The 26,201-nt window shown below is 31.5% G+C and overlaps 1 protein-coding gene across 4 annotated transcripts in view; it reads right to left on the reverse strand.

The window, feature by feature from the left end:
• LOC115887268 overlaps nt 1-26,201 on the reverse strand; it is a 27,354-nt gene continuing 1,153 nt past the window's right edge. Inside the window, exons 1-5 of one of the 4 annotated variants that reach the window (XM_030906654.1) lie at nt 22,296-22,501; nt 14,569-14,689; nt 7,956-8,068; nt 1,419-1,568; nt 1-1,363 (exon numbers count right to left, since the gene is read on the reverse strand). In XM_030906654.1, coding sequence (XP_030762514.1) covers nt 207-1,363; nt 1,419-1,568; nt 7,956-8,068; nt 14,569-14,689; nt 22,296-22,341 — 1,587 coding nt within the window. In that variant the 5' untranslated portion in view covers nt 22,342-22,501 and the 3' untranslated portion in view covers nt 1-206. Of the gene's footprint in view, nt 1,364-1,418; nt 1,569-7,955; nt 8,069-11,628; nt 11,763-14,568; nt 14,690-22,295; nt 22,502-26,201 lie in introns of those variants that run through there. The other 3 variants (XM_030906652.1, XM_030906655.1, XM_030906653.1) reach the window with 3 other exon arrangements.

Raw genomic sequence — 26,201 nt, forward strand, 5'->3', positions numbered from 1 at the left:
TTAATTTAAAATTTTATTTTATAACAAATATTTTATAAAAAAAATACTACTGTTATTTGTTTTGCTCTGTAGAAAAGTTTGGAGGTAATAAACCTATCTAACAAGTTTATTTCTAAAAGTCCAGATAAGTAGAAAATTAAAGTAGCTATTTACAAGTCTTTTAAATTACTTAAACACTTCCTAGAAACGATAATATAATAAATAACTTATTTTCTAACCGAGAACCCATCTCCCGTGGGATCCAACAGCCATGGGTAGTTGTTGGGGCATTCCATACAAGTAAACAGACGCAATGTCTCACCAGGCAACTCTCTTGTCGTCAAAGCACAGGAATTTGGCAGAGAACAGTAAGGCTGCCCTTTGATATCACATTTCTCCTTCCATTCCTGGAAGTCCCTCAAACCGTTGAGTTCTGTAGGGTTCTGCATCCACTGGATAACCTGTAAGTTGGTGACGAAGTACACATCATTACGTCCCAACATCTCTTCTATGAACTTGATCAGTTCCTCTTTGAATTCCTTCTTGCTCTTGATCCAGGAAGCGTGGAAATGGAGACCTAATGGAGCACGGTTGCTGTTGAAGTGACGGTTGAAGTTATGCCTCAAGAGACGAGCGAATTGATCACCAGTTTGGATATTTGAGCAAGAGTCTACCATGTGACAACCCGGAAGAGATTCATCAAAAGTAGGGTCGTCACGTCTGTCAAGTTCGTTCATGACAATTTCCCAAACTGGATGAGACCTGGAAGGACAGTTGTGAGCGTTTCCGTTACATTTGTGGGGCATTCTGAAGTACAGGGTGTAAGGCCAGATAGGTACACGTCCCAAGGAAGCAGTTATTGAAGCGTCATAAACGAAGAATTGGTCAGTCATCATTTCAAATTGTTTGTTTCCTCCGACTCTCAAGTAAGGAGCACGCACTCCAATAATCGTACCGTCAGTAATATTAGCAAACCTCTCAATAATCAGTCTAGAACCAGCCATCTCAGCTAACCAATCATCGTAAGAACCCTGACTCCAGTAGTTAGGATCTTCTTTGTGAGTCAGCGAAAACACAGCAATTTCGTGTCCCTTCCTGTGCAAGTCTTGTACAGCAGAATAGTTGGTGTATTTGTGCGAAACAAAGTATGTTCCTCTGATTTGACAGCCGTTGGGGTTGTTTCTTTGACCGTTGAAGATTTCTTCGTAAAGGTCGATGTTGTCAACGTTGACAGCGCCATTGAATGTGATAGTTATCATTTGAGGTACGTTGGCTGGTTCAAGAGCTCCAGGAATTCTGGTACCGTCAGCTGAACAGAAGCAGTCAGGCAATGCACATTGGGTGGGGTCACAGTCTGGGGCTCTGTTAGGGTCTGTCTCGACAGCTGGGGAAAATTTTTGGTAATTTTTTGAGATTAAAACGTTTTATTTCATACTTACAGCAAGAGTTTTCGTCAGATTCATCTTTACAGTCTGGTTTTCCATTACAGAACAGTTCCTTGTCGATACATTCGCCATTTCCACAAGATAATTTTCCATCAGGGCATACTGGTTCGTCAGTTTTAAGTATGGGAAGTACTTTTCTTGGTTCTAAAAATTAATTATAGTCGTTGCGTTAGATATATTTTGGTTTGGTTTAACTTTCACTCCGGGTATCTGTACAGGTTTTTGTGTGGTTTGTGGTTTTGTAAAAATAATGCATAATCAAATGTAATTTTACTCGAAATAGTAATCTTTATATATGGTAAAATTTGAATCGTATTTTGATAATTACTAGGCAAGTTCGTTTATTGTGCATTATTTATCATTACCTTCTAAATCTGATTGGCGTTTTTTTACATTATTTACACGTTTATACACTTGTTCGAAATAGAAAGTAGACATTGTAAACAGTAAAAGGCTAAACAAGAATGGAAATGAAAGTAACACAGTAATAAGTTAGATATAATTAACACATACAAAAAAGAGAAAATTAATAGGTTAAGACAACACAAAAATACTAATTACTGATACACAAAAATAATGGTCTATGAATTGAGTAGAAACAAATATGGAGTTGTTTTATTTAGACCATGCAGATTGAAAGAAAAAAAATCATGCTTTTTACTAACATTTCTAAAGAATGAATCTACTGAATAAGAATAGAAATAAAGAAATAAATTTAGGATGGAGAAATATGGTAGAAATAGTATGTGGGTAGGTAGTATGTAGTGACTTAACGAGTGAGGTATTCATGCAACAGAATAACAAAATAGAAAACGAGTTATTGTTGTCAAGTGCAAGTATGGTGTAAATGTTGTACAATCACATGCAAAAGTAGGTTTAGTATTATTAACATACCACAGTCAAACCCTGAATCTACAGGGTGGTCCACTTTTTAGAAGGAGTACCTTAAAATAGTCGACAGTTTGGACTCATTTAAAAAAAAAACTTCATATCAACATAGTATCAAAAGTGAAGAATATTTAAAAATTGAGACGAAAGTTTAAAAAAACTAGCTTTTTTATTTTTCAATTATTTTTGGCACCTTACATCTTAGACACAGTGTTGATATGACTTTGTTCTTCTTAAAATCAGTTTCTCTATCAACTGTTAAAGTCTTCTCTTAAAAAATTTCTCACCCCGTATAATGAAATAGAAAAGATACGATATAACAAAGATTTAATAATACTGAAATTCTTTTGAGATAATAGTCGATACAAGAAAAAGTACTACACAATTTAGAAGGAAGCATAAGAGTGAAAGTAAAATTTTATCTCGTATATATTATTCAGTATTATCGCTTCTGTATAATCGTATCCATTAATTTGTGTTACATAGGCTCATGCAAAAATTCGTCATAGGTATAAAGGAAATGTGTGCTTGTTTAGAATACAAAACAGCTGTTAGCTAAGTTAGTTAGTATGGTGGGTTATAGGTATCTACTTTCTACTATACTTTTACAGCATCTCTACCATTGGATTTCGATATTCTTTAAAATTATAATTTTGTTGGCGGCGATATTTGTGGCAAAATCTGGCTACGCAAAGTTAAAAACCTTTTTTTTTTAATATATATAATAAAACCTACTTTTTTAATGAAATAAATGAAATGCTTTCTATGCTAGAGATAACAATGAACGAAACTCAATAAAACTCAGTATTAATAGATTGTTGATATATTATTTATACCATATAATGAAAAAAATCATCAGTATATACAGGTATGTATATATATATATATATATATATATATATATATATATATATATATATATATATATATATATATATACATATGTACAGGTATACATATACAGGGTTGTTCACCACATACGACGCGGAATATTGTAGCTAAACGATTAGATTTTTACAAATTGTAAGTTTTGGGTTCGTTGAAGGTGTATTAGAGCTACAATTTAAAAATATTTTTACAAGATAAGAGTGTCCCAAATAAGTAAAAAATGTTATAGTTGTATTTTTTTAAATGGAACACCTTGTATATTATTCTATTTTTAGATTCTACGGTTGAAATAAATGTAAATTTGATTAAGGTTTATCACACTTAAACCTTACCGTTTTTGAAATATTTTCAATTTTATGAAATTGCTGTAAAAAAATTAAGGCTTTATTTCTCCAAGGGTATCAAAGTTTTTAATACTAAATATTTACTGAAGATTATTTATTGATCAGATATTGTGTTGCAATAATAAAAATTTTACTACCTTATACAGAGTGTCCAGAAATTTATATTAAATAATTACTAGCTTTAAACGGCAATAACTTGTTTAATTTAAATAGAACACCCTATATATTTTACGTGAATCAGATGCACAATGTAATTGTCTATCAAATTGTATTATACCATTTTTTACCTATTTCTTCAAGTTTTCGTAGAAAATGCATTTTCTTATAATTTAGACCTCATTTATCACTATACCCATGAAATATTGACATTTTAGATTATTTTTAAAGATGTAACAAATTTTCAAAGAGTACAGATACTACTATTGTCGATATAGTTCGCTTATTTCATTAAAAAATAAAAAAAAAACTGTTTAAATATTGTTTGTTAAAGAGGACCAATTAATATGATCCCAGTATTCAAACTACATTAATTGACTGTTTACATTTATTAATAATAATTGCTCCAAATACTAAAAAACTGAATTTTGTGTGTGTATTAGGCAGTGTTGTAAAAAGTAACACTTTATAAATTTTATTTCATTTTTTGACGAATGCTTGTTTATAAAAACAGAGACGTTCATTTTCATAACTTATTATTATATTGATTTCTGAGCCAAATTCACATTTATTTAGAATATTATATTAATTAAAACAATTTAAAAGTATGTAATTGACTAATTTTTGGTCGGAAATAATGGTGGTATGTATATTTAATTAATAAATTAATAAATTTAATTAATTTAATAGGTATACTCTTTCACAAAGATTTAAATATTTTTTTTTGTATACCAATGGGCTTGCAATACATTTTGTACATATATGTTGCTTTAAAAAAATCTGAAATGTCAATATTCCATGGGTATAGTGATAAATGAGGTCTAAATTATAAGAACTATTTTCTACGAACACTTGAAGAGATGGGTAAAAAATAGTATAACACAATTTGATAGACAGTTACATTGTGCATCTGATTCACGTAAAATATATAGGGTGTTCCGTTTAAATTAAACAAGTTATTGCCGTTTAAAGCTAGTAATTATTTAATATAAATTTTTGGACACTCTCTATAAGGTGGTAAAATTTTTATTATTAAAACACAATATCTGATTAATAAATAATCTTCAGTAAATATTTAGTATTAAAAACTTTGATACATTTGGAGAAATGAAGCCTTAAAATTTTTACTGCAATTTCATAAAAATGAAAATATTTCAAAAACGGTAAGGTTTAAGTGTGATAAACCTTAATCAAATTTACCTTTATTTCAATCGTAGAATCCAAAAATAGAATAATATACAGGGTGTTCCATTTAAAAAAATACAAGTATAATATTTTTTACTTATTTGGGACACTCTGTATCTTGTAAAAATATTTTTAAATTGTAGCTCTAATAGTCCTTCAACGAACTCAAAACTTACAATTTGTAAAAATCTAATCGTTTAGCTACAATACTCCGTGTCGTATGTGGTGAACAACCCTGTATACAGGGTGGTACGAACTGTATTCCGGGAAACTTCGGCAGCATATTCTGCAGATAAAATTCAGTAAAAATGTTCGTATAAATGTATGTCCTAAAATGCTTAGTTCCGGAGATACAGGGTGTAGAAGTTTCATTTTTATTTCGATTTTTTCCAAATAATTTCTGAAGTAACGTCAATATTTCGATGAAAATTGGTGGCTGGGAGTTTTTTATCATGAGAAATTTGATTTTGATGTCAATATGACTCCTACTAGTAGAGAGCGCCACCTACATATTTTTTAACTGGTTTGAAGAGTAGTACCTTTTCGTCCGTACCTGTATAAAACTACTAAGTAAAAAAATATACATTTACGACGTTTTCCACGTGAAAAAGGTCTCTTGGTAAAAATCGAGATGAGTAATGGTTTTCGAGATATCTGGAATCTAAATTATCAATACCTGTCATCATTGACATAAATTAGACGTGTTGATTTGGTTAGGTTAGGTTAGGTAATATTAGACTGAAATCATAAATTTGAAATATTTTGTGCTAAAAGTTCAACAGAAACTGTTTTATCGTCATTTTTTGCAGAAAAACTTATGATTAATTTAAAAAAATAAAATTTTCCCAAATTTATTATTTCAGTGAAATAACTATCTACTCAACGTGTTTATTTTTGGTCACTAATGACATGTATTGACTATTGCCATTGTAAATATCTTGAGAACGGTTGCTCGTAGCGATTTTTACAAAAAGATATTTTTGACGTAAAAAATCATAGAGATGTAAATTTTTCACTCGGTAGTTTTATACAGGTAAGGACAAAAAGTTATTATGCTTCAAAACAGTCAAAACATATGTAGGTGGCGCCCTCTACTAGTAGGAATCATATTGACATCAAAATCAAATTTCTCATGTCAAAAAACTCCCAGACACCAATTTTCGTCCAAATATTGACGTTACTTCAGAAATTATTTAGAAAAAATCGAAATAAAAATGAAACTTCTACACCCTGTATCTCTGAAACTAAGCATTTTAGGACATACATTTATACGAACTTTTTTACTTATTTTAATGTGTAGAATATGCTTCCGAAGTTTCCGGAATACAGTTCGGACCACCCTGTATAGACTATTTTAGTTTGGTATTTTGTTTCTTCACATTTAGAAACAGTGGCTGTTGAAAACGGGAAAATCTTGGACACAATTTGCTGAAAATGTTTCGATACATTTCCTCTGAAACTTTTGATTCCGAATCGAAACATTTTGTGGCATACCGTTTCCATTTTGTGTCAAGAAACAGACACAACTATTAGAAATGTTACCTAAAAAGTGTCCAAAAATACTACTTGAGAATGAATAGGGAAATTAACGATAATTCTTAGTGTTCTTTTTTGAGCTTTCGGTTTTTAATTTATTAATTGAAAGCTTATACAGGGTCCGGCAATAGTGCGTCGGGCATCTGTAGCTCCTAGAATAAAAAACTTGAGAATTTTGTTTTAGTGCAAACCTAAAGTATGTACCAGGATGTATTTCCGGAAAATATTTTAACTTCTATAGGGTGGCTCAAAAAAGTGTGAGTGGATCTGGATGACTTTTTTTAAATAGAACACCCTGTATATTATTGCATTTTTGGCTTCCTTTCAGATCACTTTACATAATCCTAAGGTTATGAGTAAATCTATTTCAATTAGTTTCAGAGATATTAAAAAATAAACCAAAAATATATATTTTTCAACCCTTCTTAAAAAAAATATTAAAAATACAGGAACTGTTCTGAAATCAAAACTATATTAGGTATTTACTTTTGATAGGCTGCACTTACTTTGTTATAAATATGATAATCCTAAATTTTGCAGAATGTTCAAAATTCTACACCAAACTTTCTAAAATATAAAACAATTTTTCTTCGTTTTTTTCAATGGAACACCCTGTATATTATTCTATCAATAGAATAGACGGAGAATTAGAAAATGGACATTTTTTGTGTTTAGAGTATTTCAAAATTTTTAACGGTTTCGCAGATATTTGCAGTTTTATATTTCATATGGCATTTTCCACAGTAAATTTTTATCAAAGCCACCCAATGATTTTTCACTCGTATTTTACCATTGAAAGCGCCATATGAAATAATACTGCGTGTATCTGCGAAACCATTGAAAATTTTGAAATACTCTAAATACAGAAAATGTTTATTTTTTAATTCTCCGTTTAATAAAAAAATAATATACGGGGTGTTCCATTTAAAAAAACAAAGAAAAAATATTTTATATTTTAGAAAGTTTGGCGTAGAATATTGAACATCCTGTATGATTTACGATTACCATATTTATAGCAAAGTAAGAACAGACCATCTAAAGTAAATACCTAATATAGTTTTGATTTCAAAACAGTTCTTGTATTTTTAATAATTTTTTTAAGAAGGGCTGAAAAATATACATCTTTGATTTATTTTTTAATATCTCTGATACTATCGAAATGTATTTATTCATATCTTAGGGTTATGTAAAGTGATCTGAAAGGAAGCCAAAGATGCAATAATATACAGGGTGTTCCATTTAAAAAAAAATCATCCAGGTCCACTCACACTTTTTTGAGCCACCCTATAGAAGTTAAAATATTTTCCTGAAATACATCCTGGTACATACTTTAGGTTTGCACTTAAACAAAATTCTCCAGTTTTTTATTCTAGGAGCTGCAGATGCCCGACGCACTATTGCCGGACCCTGTAGATATCTAGATAAAGTTTTTTTTCGGTAGATTTGCCCCAAATATCGCACGATTCTGGCACCATCCGTATCCAAACCGATAAAGTTCCTTCACCGCGCCGCAGCACCTTTCACGACGACTTACTTTCCAGCTTATCGCAATTCGTGACTTTGCCTTTCCAGTCACAAGTTTGCTTATCGATGTCAAACGCCAATCCGCTGGGACAAGTGATTTGTTTCAAACCAGATTTCGTACACCTGTACGTCAAAATGTCGCTTAAGATTAATTTTGCTTTGACCAAGGAACGGTGACCATGAATTTGGAGAACATATCATCAATTTAATTTTATCTATTTAGGTTATTTACTCTAAATTATATAGCAATCAAGAAAATTTGTCCAACAAAAAAAATTGTGCGTGCACTATGTGCGCATATTTGAAGTAAACTGTCTGTCCGTCTGAATTCCATTCAGGTAGCTCTATCCACGTGCCGAGTTTGGTCCAATCGACCCATAATTAACAAAAATCCTGATGATTTCGTCTATTAGAGACAGAGGCACGTAGATTAGAGGCATCGGTTCGAAAGGTCGAGGGGTCCATCCTGTAGCCCGTCCCCAATCCGGTGTTTAACCATAATAATTTTTTGTTATTTTTAATATAAAATTCAATTGAAGTGATTAAAAAGTACTCCCTCAATAAAAAAATTATCATAAAAATAAATAAAAAGTACTCCCTCAAATAAATAATAAATCAAATTCTCAATACAAATTTCACTGGCGTAGAAAATTGTGACCTTATTTATCAGCATTTGACTGAATAGTTGACAGAAGTGCAAGCCTCTGAAGAATAATATTATGGCGTGTCTAGTTCTCTGCTACCATATTTACACCATATATCTTAAAATCACGTTAGATTTTTCTATTTTTATTAAGGTCGTTAAAAAATACGTTTTTATGTGTGATTATTCTTTATTACCCCAATATTAAATTCACTTTTATATTTTTTACTACTAGAAATTAAAACTTAAATTTTTATAATTAATAGATTACTACCATTTTTATTGAAGCACTAAACACTACCAAAGTTGTTCAGATATTCGAGGCATTCGATGATTCGAGGTTAGATTTGTATTTTGTGGATTTTGCGATTGGCGTTAAATACTTTGAGTTTTCAATTTTGTTTTATTGTACCCTCTTTATTATTTTTGTAATGAAGGGTGTTAATTGAATGGTGTAAATTTGAAATTCTTGATATTGATTAATTAAAAAAAAAATGGGATGAAATTGAAGTTAAATAAGGGTGTCATAAAATTGTATGAAGATTAATTATTTGCAATAAAAAAACTATGGTTAAACTCCGGATTATGCCGAAATCGACCCACATTTTTCTTCAATATCAAATCGTTAGTCCCACCCAAATGAAAATGTTAATGAAACGTCGAATCGAAATTTACTGGGTGGGACCGTTTGCACTGTTGCTCACATGGACTACCCACCAAATTTGGTCGCGATCGGACGACATCAACTTTAGACATTTCTTATGTCAAAACCAACCGTCACAGTGACACTTGTCGTAGACGGTCACGTTGGTCTTGGTCCAATCTATCGACATACCAAATTTCATTTAAATCGGACGATGTTTTTATTTGATTCATTGATGATGTGGTTTCGTAGTGCACGGAACGTCGTCAAAATATCCACTCAATATCATATACTATATATACAATATATCATCAATATATCATCCTATACTATCAATCAGAATAACACAAAGAGCTCAAACGCATTGACAACCTGGTCGCTGCTGTTATACCATAATATCAACCAAAGACCAAGCCTGGCCGTTGGCTGGTCGCTGCGACCAGTAGTCACTAAAATAATATTATTTTCTGCCGCTTTTCTTCCAAATTAATAATTTTTCAGATGAAATCCCTCAAATACAACGCAAAATTTTCTATAAAATATAGTGTTTTAGTGTTGTTTTTGCACGCGTGCAGAAAAACAAAAGAAATAATATACAGACTAGATCAAATTGGGTCGATTCTAGTAAAAATTCAAAACATTTTTATATGACGAGTTACAATGGTAAAAAAAAAAACACACTAAGGGCTGGCCGAGATGGCCGGTCTTGGGTCGAGATTTCCGTATGTAACAAGGGTACAATGGCGTTTATAATGTAATGAACAAAGAGGGAACAATAAACACGTTGCCAAACATATGAAATAAACCGAGAAACTGTGCACTTTGCTAAGAGACGGGGAAGGGGATATAGCAAATTTATCGCAGTTCACCGGTTGACATAGGTTGACCCAATCTTTACCTCTGTCAGTACCCCAAAGTTCTAGGGAAAGGTGTACATTATGCGTTCAGCTTCATGATTTAATTACGTCTCGTGATACTTTATTTGTCTATTTATTAACGAGTCGTTGTAATTTTCCCTATAGCATGAAAATTTTTAAGTGCAAGTTAGAAACACTTGCGTTTTTGGTAAAAATAAGTGGAATTGGGTTGGTGTTCGACAGTGGTCGTGCTATTAGAACTCTGAATTCAAAAATCGATATCTCAAAATCTATTAGAAATAATTGATTTTAGTGTTTCAAAAACTTTCTTCGCATACAGTATGCAAAAATATTTATAAATAAAAAAGTTACACGATTTCTGAAAACTGCTATGCACTAAAAATAAATAGATGGGTTGTTTAAATTTTAAAATTGAAAAAAAAACAACCTTATCGAATTTTTCTTATGTAAACATAATGTAAATGATCCGATCTTCAAAATAAACAAAGCTTCAATATATAAAGTGGTTCTTAAGTTATGGCGTGTTATGTTCAGTTTTTAAATTATCGCGATTACTGACGTTTTCTCGTTATAAAAAAGTGGCTACCCTAACGATATTCTTATAATTGCATTTCAGACGCTTAGAAACATATCTAATGATTTTATCTAGTTACCTTTCCGAAAAAAAAGTCTTAAAAAAAGCGGTTTGCGATCGTGATTTTACTTTACTTGACAGGGAAAGGCGTACCAGCAACAACGCAACAGCACACAGTCGTATTTCTCTCACTCCGACTTAATAAGATCCCTATGCGATTTACTTCCACACATCTATATACCGACCCAAACATAACAGTTGCCAGCATGGTATATAAAGTTTCTTTTTGATCTGCCCTATATAATCTTTTTTTTTTCTTCCTCTACAATGTGTGAAAATTATACTAATTATCCTGCTGTAACTACCACTAATATATAAAATGCATTATTTAATATTAGAACATTTAATAAGCTCTTGAATAGGAACTTCGCTATTTAGTTAACTCGGATATTTTAACATTTCTGAAAACAGTATAATTTAATTAGTAAAACGTAAAAAATCGTTAGATCTGACAGTCCTGCTGAAACTGGTCGTTCATCTGGACGTACCTATGTACGCAATATATCAATGCAGCGACCAGCCAACGACCAGGTCGTCAGTGCGTTTGAGCTCTAAACGATGATCAATGGATGAGGAAAATTATAGAATGGAGACCAAGACATTATGCATTCAGGAGCAGAGACCGTCGTCCAACCAGATGGCATCACGACTTATATCCACAGTAACTATATGCAAATTGCTGAAGGTAGGGAGTTATGGAAGCAAACCAGGGAGGCCTACGTCAAGCAGTAGACTTTAGTGGCTGGTAATGACGATGATGATATCTACTCGTCTGTTTAAGAGGATCTGTTTTCCATTATGCCAAATAATTTAAAGGTTTTAAAACACAAAATAAAAGTATTTATGGTTTAGGTCATCGTCACCATTCCTTCTGTATCGACTTACTCTCTACTCTATCGCAATTTTTAACGTTCGTTTTCCAATCGCAAGTCTGTCGATCGATGTCGAACGCCAGACCGACCGGACATCGCACTGAAGCCAGCCTAGTGACTCCGTTATTATCGCTATTAGCATCGCACCTGGATTAGGAAAGAAAATAAACATTTAAAAAAAAAATAAAATTATTAAAAATATAAATTCCCCGGCACAAAATTCTGCCACCCTAATATTTTGATTAAGTTTGATGTTTCATAACTTTTAAATTTCTAATCCGATTTTGATGATTATGGTATCAGTTTGTAGACAAATTTGTTGGCATTATTTTTTATTGTTTTAATGGCTAGTATATTTCGGTTAGGTGGCTTTATACTGGGGTAAATCAAATCACCCTGTGGAAAAAATGGGATGGGCATTTTAGATAAAAAATAGTTTGCTGTAATTTTATATGTATTCCTAATATTTCATATTTTGAATTATTATTATCTCTATTCTTTTATAAGCTACACATAAAGTACTAATATTTTTACAATCTTGAATTTGTTGAAAATGAAAGACCAAGAAGTTATTGTTCCATTTGCTCCTTTCATTGGAAATCAGTTTATACCGAGGCTAGTGATTCCCACGAGACCAACGAGACGAGACTTTCATAGTCTTGTCTCGTCTCGCCGATAAAATAAGAAGTCTCGTATCGAGTCTCGTCTCGGAGCCTCCAGTCTCGTCTCTTCTCGCGTCTCGTACGAGAGTCTCGTGAAACTATCGAAATTTCGTCATGCATACACTTGCTCATGCTTGTTCCAGTCCAGTACGGGATATGTATTTATAGTTTGTACAAAATAACCTTGGGATCACGTGACATTTGTAAAGAAACCGGAACATTTTTGTAATTTATCTAATTTTTCTTGTTTATTTTTTATTAACTAATCGATATTTATTAGGCTACAACTAGCATTGGACTACAACTAGCATATTAGCAATTATTAGACGACAACTAGCATATTTATTAGGCTACAACTACTATAAACATTCAGGGTGCGGACTTGTGTAAAAAAAGATTAATCTCAAGTCACGTGTTCCCAAAGTTTGGTTTGGTTTTGTTTTGGTTGGACATAAAAATCATATATGTCATAGTAATACGTAAACACAAAACAAAAACCAAAAACTTAAGTTTTTGTCTTTCACCCAGTCGTTTAGGCATAACAAACATCCTGCAAATTATTAAGGCGATTTCTGTGTTTTCTAATGGTTAACGCAGCACGAGAGAATAACCTTTCCGCCGGGACTGAGGTAGCTGGTATACTCAAGAGATCTCATGCCGTCAAACTTAAAATGGGAAGTTCAGAACTATGAGTCCTCCACCATTGTAATATACCTGTGTCTTTATTACACCGGGGAATTGAATAGTATTTTTGAAGCTCCTGCATCCATTCTCCTTCGGCAGGGGTAGGATTTACTGCGTACAAGGCATCAAAATCAATTACAAAATCCGACTTTTCAGGTCCAGGATTTTCTCGTTCTTGTTGCGCTACCGCTGTTTCTGTCGAACGTTGTCCCTCTAATTGATGAAAATAGACTTTACAAATATCTTGAAATTTCTGAATCGAATTATCTTTTAATTCTTGGCCCCATTTTATCATATCAAACGTTTCTAACTTATGACGTGGATCGAGAATTAAAACTGCAGCATAAATCCAGTTCGTTTAACGATAATGCTTTAGTATTTTGTCTCTCGCAGCCTGAAAACCAACTTCGACAGGGGTTCGATTTGTTTTTCTGTCCCATTCATATATTTTGCTCTCAAGATTATCTATTAGTATTTTGATACATACAACCACCATAGGTAAGTATTTGAAAATTGATTAATAATTTGTGTACTTCTTCTAGCAGTATCCATTCTTCATCTCTAAGAGCATATGGTTTTAAATCAACAACATTTTGACATAATACACCGACTCCATGTCTGCCTTTAAGAGCTATTTGCAACATATCATTACTGGAATTCCAGCGTGTAGGTACATCCAATACAGGTGTCAGTTGCCGAGAATTATCAGTTGCTTCACACGTACTTCGGAACTTAAGTAAAAGTTGGTTTTTAAGTAAAGGTTTTCCAAGTGTTCACCTGCGAGACTCTCGTACGAGACACGAGACTCGAGACGAGACCATTAAAAGTCTCGTCTCGAGTCTCGTCTCGAAAACGAGACGAGACCATACGAGACTCTCGAAAACGAGACTCTCGTGGGAATCCCTAACCGAGGCATGGTAATGTCAGGCCCCACGTTGCGCGGAGTAATTAATTACAATCTCCCTATTGTAAAATTTTATTGATACGCCTTTTTTGTGTTCTGCAATGGTCCGTGTATGTTCTATTTGTAATTTTAATGACTTAAATTTTTTTGAGTTGTATGATTTGTATTGTATATTTTTTATTATTTGTATATTTTTTTGTGCTTTTGTTTGTTTTGTAAATGCTTTGTCGATGAAGCTATTTTGGCTTTTTGCACAATAAAGCGTCATTTGTTTGTTTTGTTTGTTTGTTAATTCTAGCCTTAGCTCTTGTAAAAGGTTTTCTTGATCTATGGCTTGATGAATATCAATGATAATATATAATGTTAGGAATATTATCTAAGATTACAGGAAAGTGTATTTTTATCCAAAATGCCCGTTTCATTTTTTAAACACGGTGTTATGAATTTATTTCTAAAAACAACGTTTTGTTTCATCTCGGTATAAACCCACCTAACCGAAGAATATAAGACATTAAAATAATAAAAAATAATGTCAACAAATTAATCTACTAACTAATACCATAATTATAAAAACCGGACTACAAAATAAAAAGTTATGAAACATTAAACTTAGTCAAATTTTTAGAGTAGCGAAATTTTGTGCCGGTGAGTAGTATTCTACAACTAAAATAATTAATTTTAAATGACAGGAATATTGTCTTACCTTACTACATCTCGGCAGTCCCCCTCCGTGCTTAACCTAAAGTACTCATCAGCCGGTCTGTTTTGACATAATTCTTCTGATGTGGGATCGGCATCAGCATCTTGGTCGTCTTGTGCAAAAGCTAAACAAATAAACGATACCATTTTAGTTGAGTTCTTTAATGCGGTTTTTAATTGGATTTAAACTAAACCAAGCGGATCTGATTGAAAGTAAGTAATAAGAGGATGATGATCTTTCTTTACGTAAGAACGAATTGTATAAGAGTTAAATATGATGCTTACACAGGGTGTCCAAGTTTCGTATGTTTTACAGGATGTCTTGCTCGGTGTTCGAGCGAAGGTGCAAAGATGCGGTTTTGACATTGCTACTTTTTTATGAAACTAAAGATGCTATACACAGATCTGGCATAACCCTATTAGTTTCTGAAATACTATATACAATATAATAAATTGTTGCATTTTTTGAGTCCCCTCGTAATCTATATGTCTTATAACTTATCGAGTAGATGAAAACTAGTCCTATAGAATTTATAAGGTAGTATTCAGTGGCTTAACTAGATTTTCGCTGGGATGAGCCAAAATTATGTTTTTTTAATGGGATACCCTGTATATTATATTCTCATTTAATTTGCCTTTTTATGGACTTTATAAACATATAATATCTTCTCTATATCTCTATACAATACATATTTTCATAAACAAGGTAAAAATGCATTATTAAAGAGAATGAAAAAAAATCATTTTTTTTTTCTTAAGAAGGAAGTCATTCTTAAGGAGTCTTATTGAGGAACTGCCACCGTGCTTATAGGACTTATAAAAAAAATAAAAAAAAATTCCGCGAGAAATATCTGAGCTAAATATTTTCTTTTCTAGAAATCCTTCAAAGATCGCATTGACATTTAAGAACGAGTACGTCTATCATCACCGAACGTCCAATTTACGAGTCTTATAATATTCAGGACTAGTTATTTTCGTTTTATTGCAACGCACTGTATATAGAAACTTGTTCTGTATCAAATCTTACACCGCAACTTTCGACTGACCCAGATTGGGTTTGTTTTTAAGTAACTTTTTTCACTTGCGCTTTCAATACGAAAATTGTGCATGGTACAAAGAGTACCTTGCTGTTTTACTGACCATGGAGTATGTCCCGTCGTTATCCAATAATATGGGCGATTTTGTAATAGAGGAATAGTACCAAATTAACAGAATGTACAGCAAAAAGTAACTATTTTCTTTAATTTATTTTAATAAACATACTACATCGCTACAACAGTCTAGTATCATTTCACTTAATAATATTTTATTACAGCATTGTGCAAACAAGAAACTACACACCTACCTACTTTCTTAAGGCTTGTTTCTTGGTTCCTTATAATTATTTCACTATGGTTATTAAGAGTAAATAATTACTAACATCGTGTGCTATTGTGTTTCTTAAGAAAGTGTATGAGATGCAACTACTTTATAAGAAATATCCACCGAAGCATGTAAGAAACAATGCAAGACTTTTATTTTTTCATTTTGACATTGATCTAATGCGTATTTCTGTAATATTTGTAAACGTCATTCTTCCTAAAGGAAAGTAAACAAAGCAAAATAGAGAAGTTAACTTTTTGGGTACACAGAAAAGTGATGATTGAGAGACTATCTCAATATAATTTGTCACACCTGGCATGTTTAAAAGCGGCAACACCGCCGGGCCACCATATGACTCCTTTTCGAATCCAGGTTCTGGTACGACCATGATGGAACAAATTATCGAAAGATAACAATTTAAAATTTAAAATTTGATTACAAGCTTTCACAAACGGAGTAAGCAAACAATTTAACCTCAAATTTATTATTCAACATGCACGTCAAATCAAATCGCAATGTTGTCAGTTGTTGGCTGGCGCACGTGTACTATAGATAAAGGAAACAGGTTTAGATTGAAAAGTGCCCATAAGGACAATGTAAATATTTTTTGGCGCTATTCCTACAACGGTCGCTCTCCAAAGCTTTTGATAATTTCGGTGCGGTTCGGCTTTTTTCGGAATTATGTCGTCAAATATTGTTTAGTCAAATTTATTATTACTTTCTCTTGATTTTTTAAATAAAATACAGTGTATACATGTATGAAATACCTCTGAAACATTTGGAACCAACGTTATGCCAAAGATCCACGATAGTTTTTGCAGTTCACAGTTCACACAGCTTTTTAAGTTTTTGATGCCACTTTATCACGGGTTTGAGTAAATAAAATTTAAATTAAACTCACAATATAGGAATAATTACTTTGAAAATGGACGCTTCAAACACTTTTAGTTATTTTTTTTTAATGAGGAGCAGTTTAAATTTTAAAAGATTTCATAATTTTTGAAGATTCTGACTTTGACAAGAGAAAATTATTTCTGTTCTTGTTTGCAGTTGTTCTTAGCAACCGCAAAACAATTATAAGCTTTGGCGGTAAGCTGAGCATTCCAGTTCAATTTTTTTCCTTTATCTATGTGTAATTCTAAGAATAACTCAAGATAATTTACTTTGTAAATCAGCTAATGAATATGAAAGTGTTTTGTTGCTGGAAAAAACGTTTGAATTACGTTTTTTTTTTGGAAATGTAAACACACCTTGACAATCCCAACACCGTTTAACGGCCCTGACCTTTCAATCTCGTGACGAACGTTTACTTATCGTTTATCAAAATGTCTGCGAATCTCCGAGAATATCTTCTTCATGTTTATTACTGATTTCCAATAGATCAAAAATCGCGCAAATACCAAGTGGCGTAACTCTCGAATGACATTTGCATATAGCGATTATCTGTGGTTGTGACGTAGCCAGGGTTGGGCAAGGTTGGTCTTTGGGGGGTGGAGGTTAGGCTGTTTATAACAGTCTTATTCAATTTACGTCTTGTAATTGCAGTGGAATGAATTAGCATACAAGGAGTGACACCGAGGTATTTGTGTTGTAAAAAATACAACAATTAATTTTGTTCCGATTTGAAATTCTAATTTTGAAAAAGGAGAAACGAGAATTTGATATATTTATTTAATTTATTAAATGAATTTTATTTAAGTTTCTGTTAAGTACATTATTAAATAAAATTAACGTAATCACTTTTTAGTTATGTAACAACACAGATGTTTTGCCAATCGGATAATGTCATTAAACCTCAAGATTATATTTAATTAAAATTAATTACTAGCATTTTTAACTTTAATTTTTATAAACTGTAGGTAAAAAACCATTGTAATTTGTCAATATAACGCTAGGTTACGCTTGTTTAAACTACACTGTGTCTAATAATTACTTATAACTGTCACGTCTCAAGCTTTTCTTGGTAGTACCGTTTTTTTTTCTAACTGCACTGACCAGTGGTGAATACATAATGTCCCTGAATATTTCGTAGCTGCTTTGTTTATTTATCATCATTATTTTTAAAGTCCTACTTCTAGTTTCATTGTGTTTTTGATAGGTACTTTGGAATAACATAATATTTTTAAAGATTTCTTTATTTTTGATCTAAATAAAAAAAAATTATGTGCAATGTGAAATTTGCAGGAAAACTTCAAACATTATAGTTCTCAAAACCTTTTAAATTTAGAGGTATTTTCGTAAATGTCATAAAACGAATCAAATCCCTCAAATGGCAATGGACAGGACACCTGACAAGAAGGATATCAGATGGACCATATAAATAAACCTAAGATTGGACAATGATATTAGGAATTTAGCAGGGATAACTTGGATCCACATATCCAACAATAGACAACAAAGGGCCCAACTACAAAGGGAGTATACAGGGTGCTACAAATTCGAGGTACGAGCATTGGTATCTCGGTAACCGTAATAGATACGAACATTGGGGCAAAGTTGCGTATTGAGATGTCATCAAAAAAGTTTTAAAAATTTTAGGGATTGCTAAGTTTTTTTGGAAAAACGGATTTTTTTGAAAATCAATTTTATTTTTTCCTGTCGTTAGTTTTTAGAAAATCGAAAAAGGAATTGATCATTCTCATAGCCACTTTATTAGGGCTACCTGATGATATTTTTAGATTTTCAAATTAACTGATAATTTGTAAGATACAGAGGCCAATATAATTTTTTTAAATACGAACCTGCATTTTTTATTTCAGATTTTGAAAGAACTCGGTTTCCTGAGTAGAATGATATGCCACACTTTATACTTTTTTTTTTGTTTTGGTTACCTTAACAGCAACAAAACTATTTAATTATTATTTACAATAATTTCAAGTCCGACCCTGGTTCCTTAAATTATTTAATCTGATTATATTTATCGCAACAATATTGATCAGCGCTAATTAACATTGAATGAGGAAAATCGAGCCAATTGGAATTTGAAATCTCAGTGTGCGATCTAATAATATGCATAATATTTCTAATGACCACCCTCCCTATTGCACAAATTTATTTTTCGTTCAATTTTATTTATAGCTCTTGAACTTTCTTCTTATACTTCAGAATGCATTTTGTCATTTTGTACTCTTTCTTTATTGTAAATGTTTAGATGAATTGATTTCACTTTTACAAATGACGTCAAGTAATGTAACCCCTAGGCGATAGGTCCAGAAACCTCGCTGGACATTATACTGCTCTACCATTTCCAATCCATCTTCCGGGAAAATGATTTGATTGTTTATATTATATGATATTTATATTAATTATTTTATTGCATTTGATTTTCCGTATTCAATGTTTTACTCCACGTCATTGTTAGGTTTGAATGCTCAATATTGTAACGATGAATAGATTAAATATTAAAAAAAACAGAGCCGGACTTGAAATTAGTTTAAATAAATTGTGTTCAAATCTCAAACCAAAAAAAATATTAAATGTGGCATATCATTGTACTCAGGAGACCGAGTTCTTTCAAAATCTGAGATAAAAAATGCAGGTCCGTATTTAAACAAAATAGTTGGCCTCTGTATCTCACAAATTATCAGCTAATTTGAAAATCTAAAAATACTACCAGATAGCCCTAATAGAGTGGCTATGAGAATGTGCAATTAGTTTTTTGATTTTCTAAAAAGTAACGACAGGAAAATATAAAATTGATTTTCAAAAAAATCAGTTTTTTCCAAAAAAAGTCAGCAATCCTTGAAATTTTTAAAACTTTTTTGATGGCATCTTGGAGAACATCCCAAAGCGCAACATTGCCCCAATTTAACCATGTTCGTATCTTTTACGGTTACCGAGATACCAATGCTCGTACCTCGAATTTGTAGCACCCTGTATAAATGTGTGAGGGAGGCTACACCATCATTGGAAATGATTGAATAAGCTGGAAATGATGATGATGATTTTATAATATATCAATATGTACAAAAATACAAAACAGAATTAAAAATTGACAATTTGAAATTCTGATCAAATTCTGTTCATCCGTAGGTGCATATTTATTTGTCACAAATCAAAAGTAAATCCGAAAAATATGTAAATTGTTTTTAACGCTTTACCTAATCAATTTGAATGGAGAACTTTTACTTTGGTAGTACCTGTATTTAATGTAACCACCAAACCTGTATCTCCAAGGTTAGTTCGACAGACAAGGGATTTCTTTGTGCAGTAGTAACTGAAATAAATGTCTTGGGAACGTGCAATTATTACAGAAAATATAAACTCGACAAGGCAATCTTCTTTTATAAGTACTGGAATTAATTGTTATACGAGCGAGAAAGAATGTATCTATACAAGGAAGAAAGTTTTTTACACCTACGGTTTATTTATTTATTTATATATTACATAAATACATAGATTTATGTCTATCTTTGCCAGGCTGTAAACTATTTTTTGATTTCTTGATATTTATTTTGTTTATGCTTTCCAAAAAAATATTTTATACGTTATGAACAATTTTAGAAATAATAAGACAATTGGTAGAAGTCAAAAACTATGAATTTTATTACAAATAAATATTAGAAATTATAAAAAAAACTGGTGTGCCCTCTCATTCTAAACTTTGGAAAGAGTAATTTCCATAAAAAAATTGAGAAATGATTGTCAAGGAAAATTATTTGTTGATGAATGATTAAAGTAGAGATTTAGTAGTAGTAAAGTATTTATGTATAACAGTATGCAGGATAACCCACTGTTAAGAAAAATATCAGCCTCCATATCAGATTTTCTCTCTTTCAGATTTTCATTTCAATTTGTTTTTAAAAATATACATGCAATAGTTGAGTATGTTTTAATAATGTTTAATAATAATGTTTTAAATATTATTTTATCCCAAGGTTGTATTTTATGTAATAAACTGCTCTTATATTCTTCTTTAGATCCGAATATTCTCTATAAAATTTCTGCTATGTACCATTTGTAATTATTTGTATATATACTCGGTATACAGTGGTCAGGTTAATATTAAATTTTCTACAAATTTAAAACTTCCCAAACAAAAAACAGCGTCAACCATGGCTATGAAATGGAAATCGCTTTCATTTATAATTAAAATTATATAGATAATATCATCGATGTTCACTTCCAAGCCAACTGGACGCCGTTTTTTTTTCGATCATACGGTATTTTATGTTAGTATTTTCTTCAGAACTAATCACAACGAAATAGGCTAAATTCCTTGGTGTATACAGGGTGAGTCAAAATTAGATACAACGTCAATCGTTCCAAAACAGAAAGTTAGTGAATAAATACCGATTTCGGATATAAAAAATAATTATCAAGGCATGCAGTTGCATAAAGATTACGATCATTTATGTCATAAAATACAGGGTGTCAAAATTGAAACGGTCGGTGGTGGAGAAAAAGTCTATATATTGTTTTGACTCACCCTGTATATACGATGCAATATAAAGTAATTTAGCCCTGAAAAAACACTATTATAATACCATGCGATCGAAAAAAAAATGGCGTCAAAGACAGCTGGGGAATGACAATTAATGATAATTTTGGCGAAGTCAAGCCCTAGACATCATTACTTGACCGGTACTATTTTACATCAATTTTGTACTGTTTTATGTCAATTTTTAGTTAATGACGTTTAGAGATTGACCTCGCCAAAATTTTCATCGATTGTTATTCTCAGTCGTATTTGACGCCTTTTTTAACTAACTAGCATATATATAATAAATAAATAAATGCCTTTATTGTCAAAAAAATTTTCAATTTGTAGACAAAGGTAAATTAACAAACAAAGTAAAAAAAAACAAGGTACACAAACAAACAAACAAAAGATAATACAAAACATTATACAAATAATATTGTCAGTCTTACTGTTAAAATAAACATTTATAAATGTTTACAAGCATATTATATACTCAGCATATTAAAAAAAAATAAAGAATTTGCCAGTTTATATTTTGGAACAGAACAGTAAAATAAATAATTGATAAACGTTAATTATACACTATGATATTATAGCACTTTTTGGTAAATCCACTCATCAAAAATAATTATAGTTCATTCAAAAAAAAGTAACTTTAATGTAGAAATATAATTGAACCACACTGTATATTCATAAAAATAAATTTAAAACAATTTTTTTTGCCTCTATTTTTTTTAACGGATAAAAAAACTTGAACACCCTGTAGATAAACCAAGTCTTATTTAAAAAAAATACTTTCCTGTGAATTTTGATTTTATTTGCATTAACATATTTTTGTGACCTTGAAAGAAAGATCATCATCCTGTTCTTACAAATCTAAACAACCCAAGAGTCCCAAAAAACACGAAATGTCAAAAAAATACTGTGAAGGTCAAAAGTGTACTCACCTACGCCGAACAATAGAAAGCACAGCCAGATTATTTTCGTATCCATGACGATGACGGCTCGGTCACTAGCCAAGGAGTGACTTGGCTCCCGTTAAATATATTTATATTGCGTGGTACTTCTTGAGTGCGCACGCGCACTTGGCTACTTCTTCGTCTTGTCACTTTCACCTGATCAAACGCACTGCTGACTATCAACTGGGCGGTTTGCCAATAGGTGACTCTACTTATACGTAATGATGTTTTTGGTGTACGGTACTGCCGAAGAAAAACCAACCAAGAAGGCGACTGGTAGTACTTACAATGGTAGAAAGTCAGTGGCGTCGAGAATTGCAGATTGAAATAATACAAGTAGAGAAAGTATACTATATACGCTTAGGTAAACACAGTATGTGACATACTGCAATAAATTTTGATGCAGTGTGTTTTTTCCTTGTTATTATATGGTCCTGTGAATAATTGTATTTGGGCTTACGTAACAAACTGTTTTGTTTTTCTTGAATATTCAATATGGGAATCTTATCTTAAATGTCTACTGTTTAAAGCATATTATATTGCTTCCGTATCAGAGATATAAAGATATGGAGAATGACCATGAAAAATAGGTATACTTAAGATATGTAATAGAATAATATCAAGCTTCGTAAAATTTTATCTTTTTTGGTTTGATATTCTAAGATGGGACCATTTCAATTTTGAAGGTATCAGTCGACATAGGCAAACGAATTTTAAAAGGCCTAAGCAAATAATCTATTGATATTAAAAGACACATAATCTCTCTAAGGCGCGATCTCTTCAGTTATAAATAAATAACTTTTATCTAACAAATAACCATCTAAATGATAAACAATCTAGAGCCTGATATCTATAGGATATAACATTTGGGTATTTTCATACAAAATAATCCAATAAATAACAATTTGGAGGACGGCCGCCTACGGACCGGTAGACACTCCGTAGAGAAAGTGTTGCCAATATAAGATATCTGAAATTGAGATGGTTATATATGAAAAGTCGATACAAGAGACAGAGACAGACACTCGGAATTTCAAATCGTTAGATTAAAAAGTGAGGTTATTGTTCAGTTGTCAAAAGATCGTCAAAATGAAAATAAAAACAATAAAATTCAACTAATAGCTATTTATGTAACTAGTACCTAAAATGATGTTTTTTAGGACGAATCATTACTGTTTGCGGACGAGGCGTTAGCCGAGTCCGAAATAGTAGATGAGTCCTAAAAAACATAATTTAGGTACGTGTTACATACACTATTTTTTGTCATACGCTTTTTACAGTTTTTTAGAACGCATATTTGCAAATTTTCCATATTTGAAATTATAATGTTTGAAAAAGTTGGCTTATAAATTCATATCTTAGTAACGAGTTTGTTTATTTCATCGCATTTTGACATGTCGAAAATTTCGAATGACAAAATAAAACAACCAAATAACGAATTTAGACATTTTAGTCCATAAAGGTTGCCATGACGACCTTTACGGCCTAGGCCGAAAAAGAAACATTTTACGGACTGAAATGAGTCCTGTAAATAATGAAAATAAAAACAATAAAATTCAACTAAAATATATTTTGTGTTCAACTCCCAACTAGTCCTATTATGGTATAGGCTATTTAAATTTACCTTTATGGAAAAAGGGAAAGATAATTCAATTTCAGCAGTGGTGGTGGTGCAATAGATCTTTTGATGGAATGCGATTTATAAGAAATTAAAACAAGAAAAAATAATCTGTAAGTAATTTATAGTTTAATTACATGATATTACTGTTATATTTATTATATTAACATTTTAGTACAATTGATAATAGAAAATATGGAAGAAGCTGGTGAAGTGCAAGCAGAGATTTATAAACCAATCCTAAAACCACCATCTGGTAAGTTATTAATATTGAAAATTAAAAATAGCATAAGACTGTTAGTAATAACAAATATGTTGTTCTAGGGCTTCTCATAGTAAATAAATAGGTAGGATAGCATTAATGATAGTAATTAAGGTGAGTTTTTATTTTATAAAATAGATAAATGCACTTATACTTTTGTCTTAATAATAATAAATGAATAGTACCTATAATAATTGTTACATTTACACATTATAGGTACAAATTATTTAATAAAAAAAATTAAATAAAAACAATTTTGTCGTATTACTTTTATTTTTAAGAATTCCAAGTGATGGAACTTCTCTCGGGAATGCTCTTGTCTAAACACAGTTGAACTAACTGGAATTCAAGGGACCACAATACAGATGTTTTAGCAAGGTTTAGCTAGAGAGTTACTTAAAAAACAGCATGGAGAGAGTCATTTCATATGTAAATTTATATGGGAAATATCATCGATCATCATTTCCCAGCCAACTGGACGCTGTTTTTTTTTCGATCATACGGTATAAGGTACATAGTGCAAGAAATTAAACTAAAATTGTAACACAAAAGAAATAAAAGCAAATGTGAGTTGAATAACAGGCTTTATAAGGTTCCTGTTATAATATTAATGAATTAAGATATGCGAATTAAAAATGAAATAAATAGTTTGATTTAAAAAGTTTTATTTATTTTTTACCTACTTTAGAGTTTTATTAGAAACTAGTTGAAGCCTGGCGCATCCGCCACGAGATCAGGAAAAAGAAATACTTCTTATTTTTTTTAATTAAATGAAAAACAAAAAATCCGGCGACGACAGTTTTTAGAAGAGCCATTTAGCTATCTTTTAGTAAAAAAAAGCAACTTTCTAGAGCAAGTCGTTACTTCAGTAGAGATGACACAGATAAACATTAGCATTTTATATAATATGTAGTAATGGTTTATAATTGAAAGGATTTAAATAAAATAATTTATAAATTACTGTTTTATCACTATTATCCTAACTTAATGCATTCTCTTTGTTCTGATGCTCTAACAAAACAGAGACTCTTTTTATTTTGTAACAGTCCTTATAAAGTCCGGCACTAGCAACAATAGTTTTTTGCACCATTTAAATGTGTTTATTGGTGTTTATACCCCATACGTTCTAAAATGATTATAGCCTACGTACTCAGAATAGGTAAGTCTTTTCCAAATAATCTAAATTCGAATTTATTGGAATAAACGAAATCTTCAATAATAACAATGTCTTGGTTATGTTAAGCAATTTTGTCAAATATCAAATAAAATCAATATATCCTCATGCCTTTGCTCATGCGTCAAATTTTTATCCGACAAATAAAGCACTATTTGGCAGTTCGGGCGCCAGATAGGATATCTGGGAGATAAGTTTAATTTATCTAATAGATACTGTTATCTATAGGTGAAGATACACGTTTTTCTGCTATCCGTCAAATAAAATATATCTGGCAGATTATAACACGCTATTCGTACCTGAAAACACCGGGGGTAAAAGTACCCATATTTCCTGAGAAACTAACCAAGCAAATAATACAATCTTCTAAATATTTTAAAGTCACATAAACGAGGGTAAAGTAGAACAAACATTCATCCCTTATTATCAAAACTCTATTTGAGTGGTACCAGTTATGTACCCTATGGATATCTCAAAATAAACAACGCAGAAAAAGCACGTGGGCATGCTTACGGAAATAAGTAAAATTAAAACATCCCCTTGCTAGAGGTTTTACATTTAAAATTAAAAGTATTAAACATATGTTTTAAAATCAGAATCCAAATGTTCACGAGATGAATGTCTGAAAATGATAGAAATAGGATTATCTCTTTTTCCGTTCCTAGAGTTAAATAGAAATAGACAAACGAATGAAGAAATAAAGATTTCATTTCTAGGCGGTTTTTTTAAGGTAATCCTATGTCACGATATCATTTGTATTAGTTAAGGTAGATTATGAATGTTTTTCAGCAAATTGGTAAAAGAGTAAGATTTACACGGAAGGGTTTGGAATTTACAATT

This window comes from Sitophilus oryzae, unplaced genomic scaffold (assembly GCF_002938485.1).
Source record: "Sitophilus oryzae breed Bouriz unplaced genomic scaffold, Soryzae_2.0 scaffold_560_pilon_pilon, whole genome shotgun sequence".
NCBI classification, from domain to species: Eukaryota; Metazoa; Arthropoda; class Insecta; order Coleoptera; family Curculionidae; genus Sitophilus; species Sitophilus oryzae.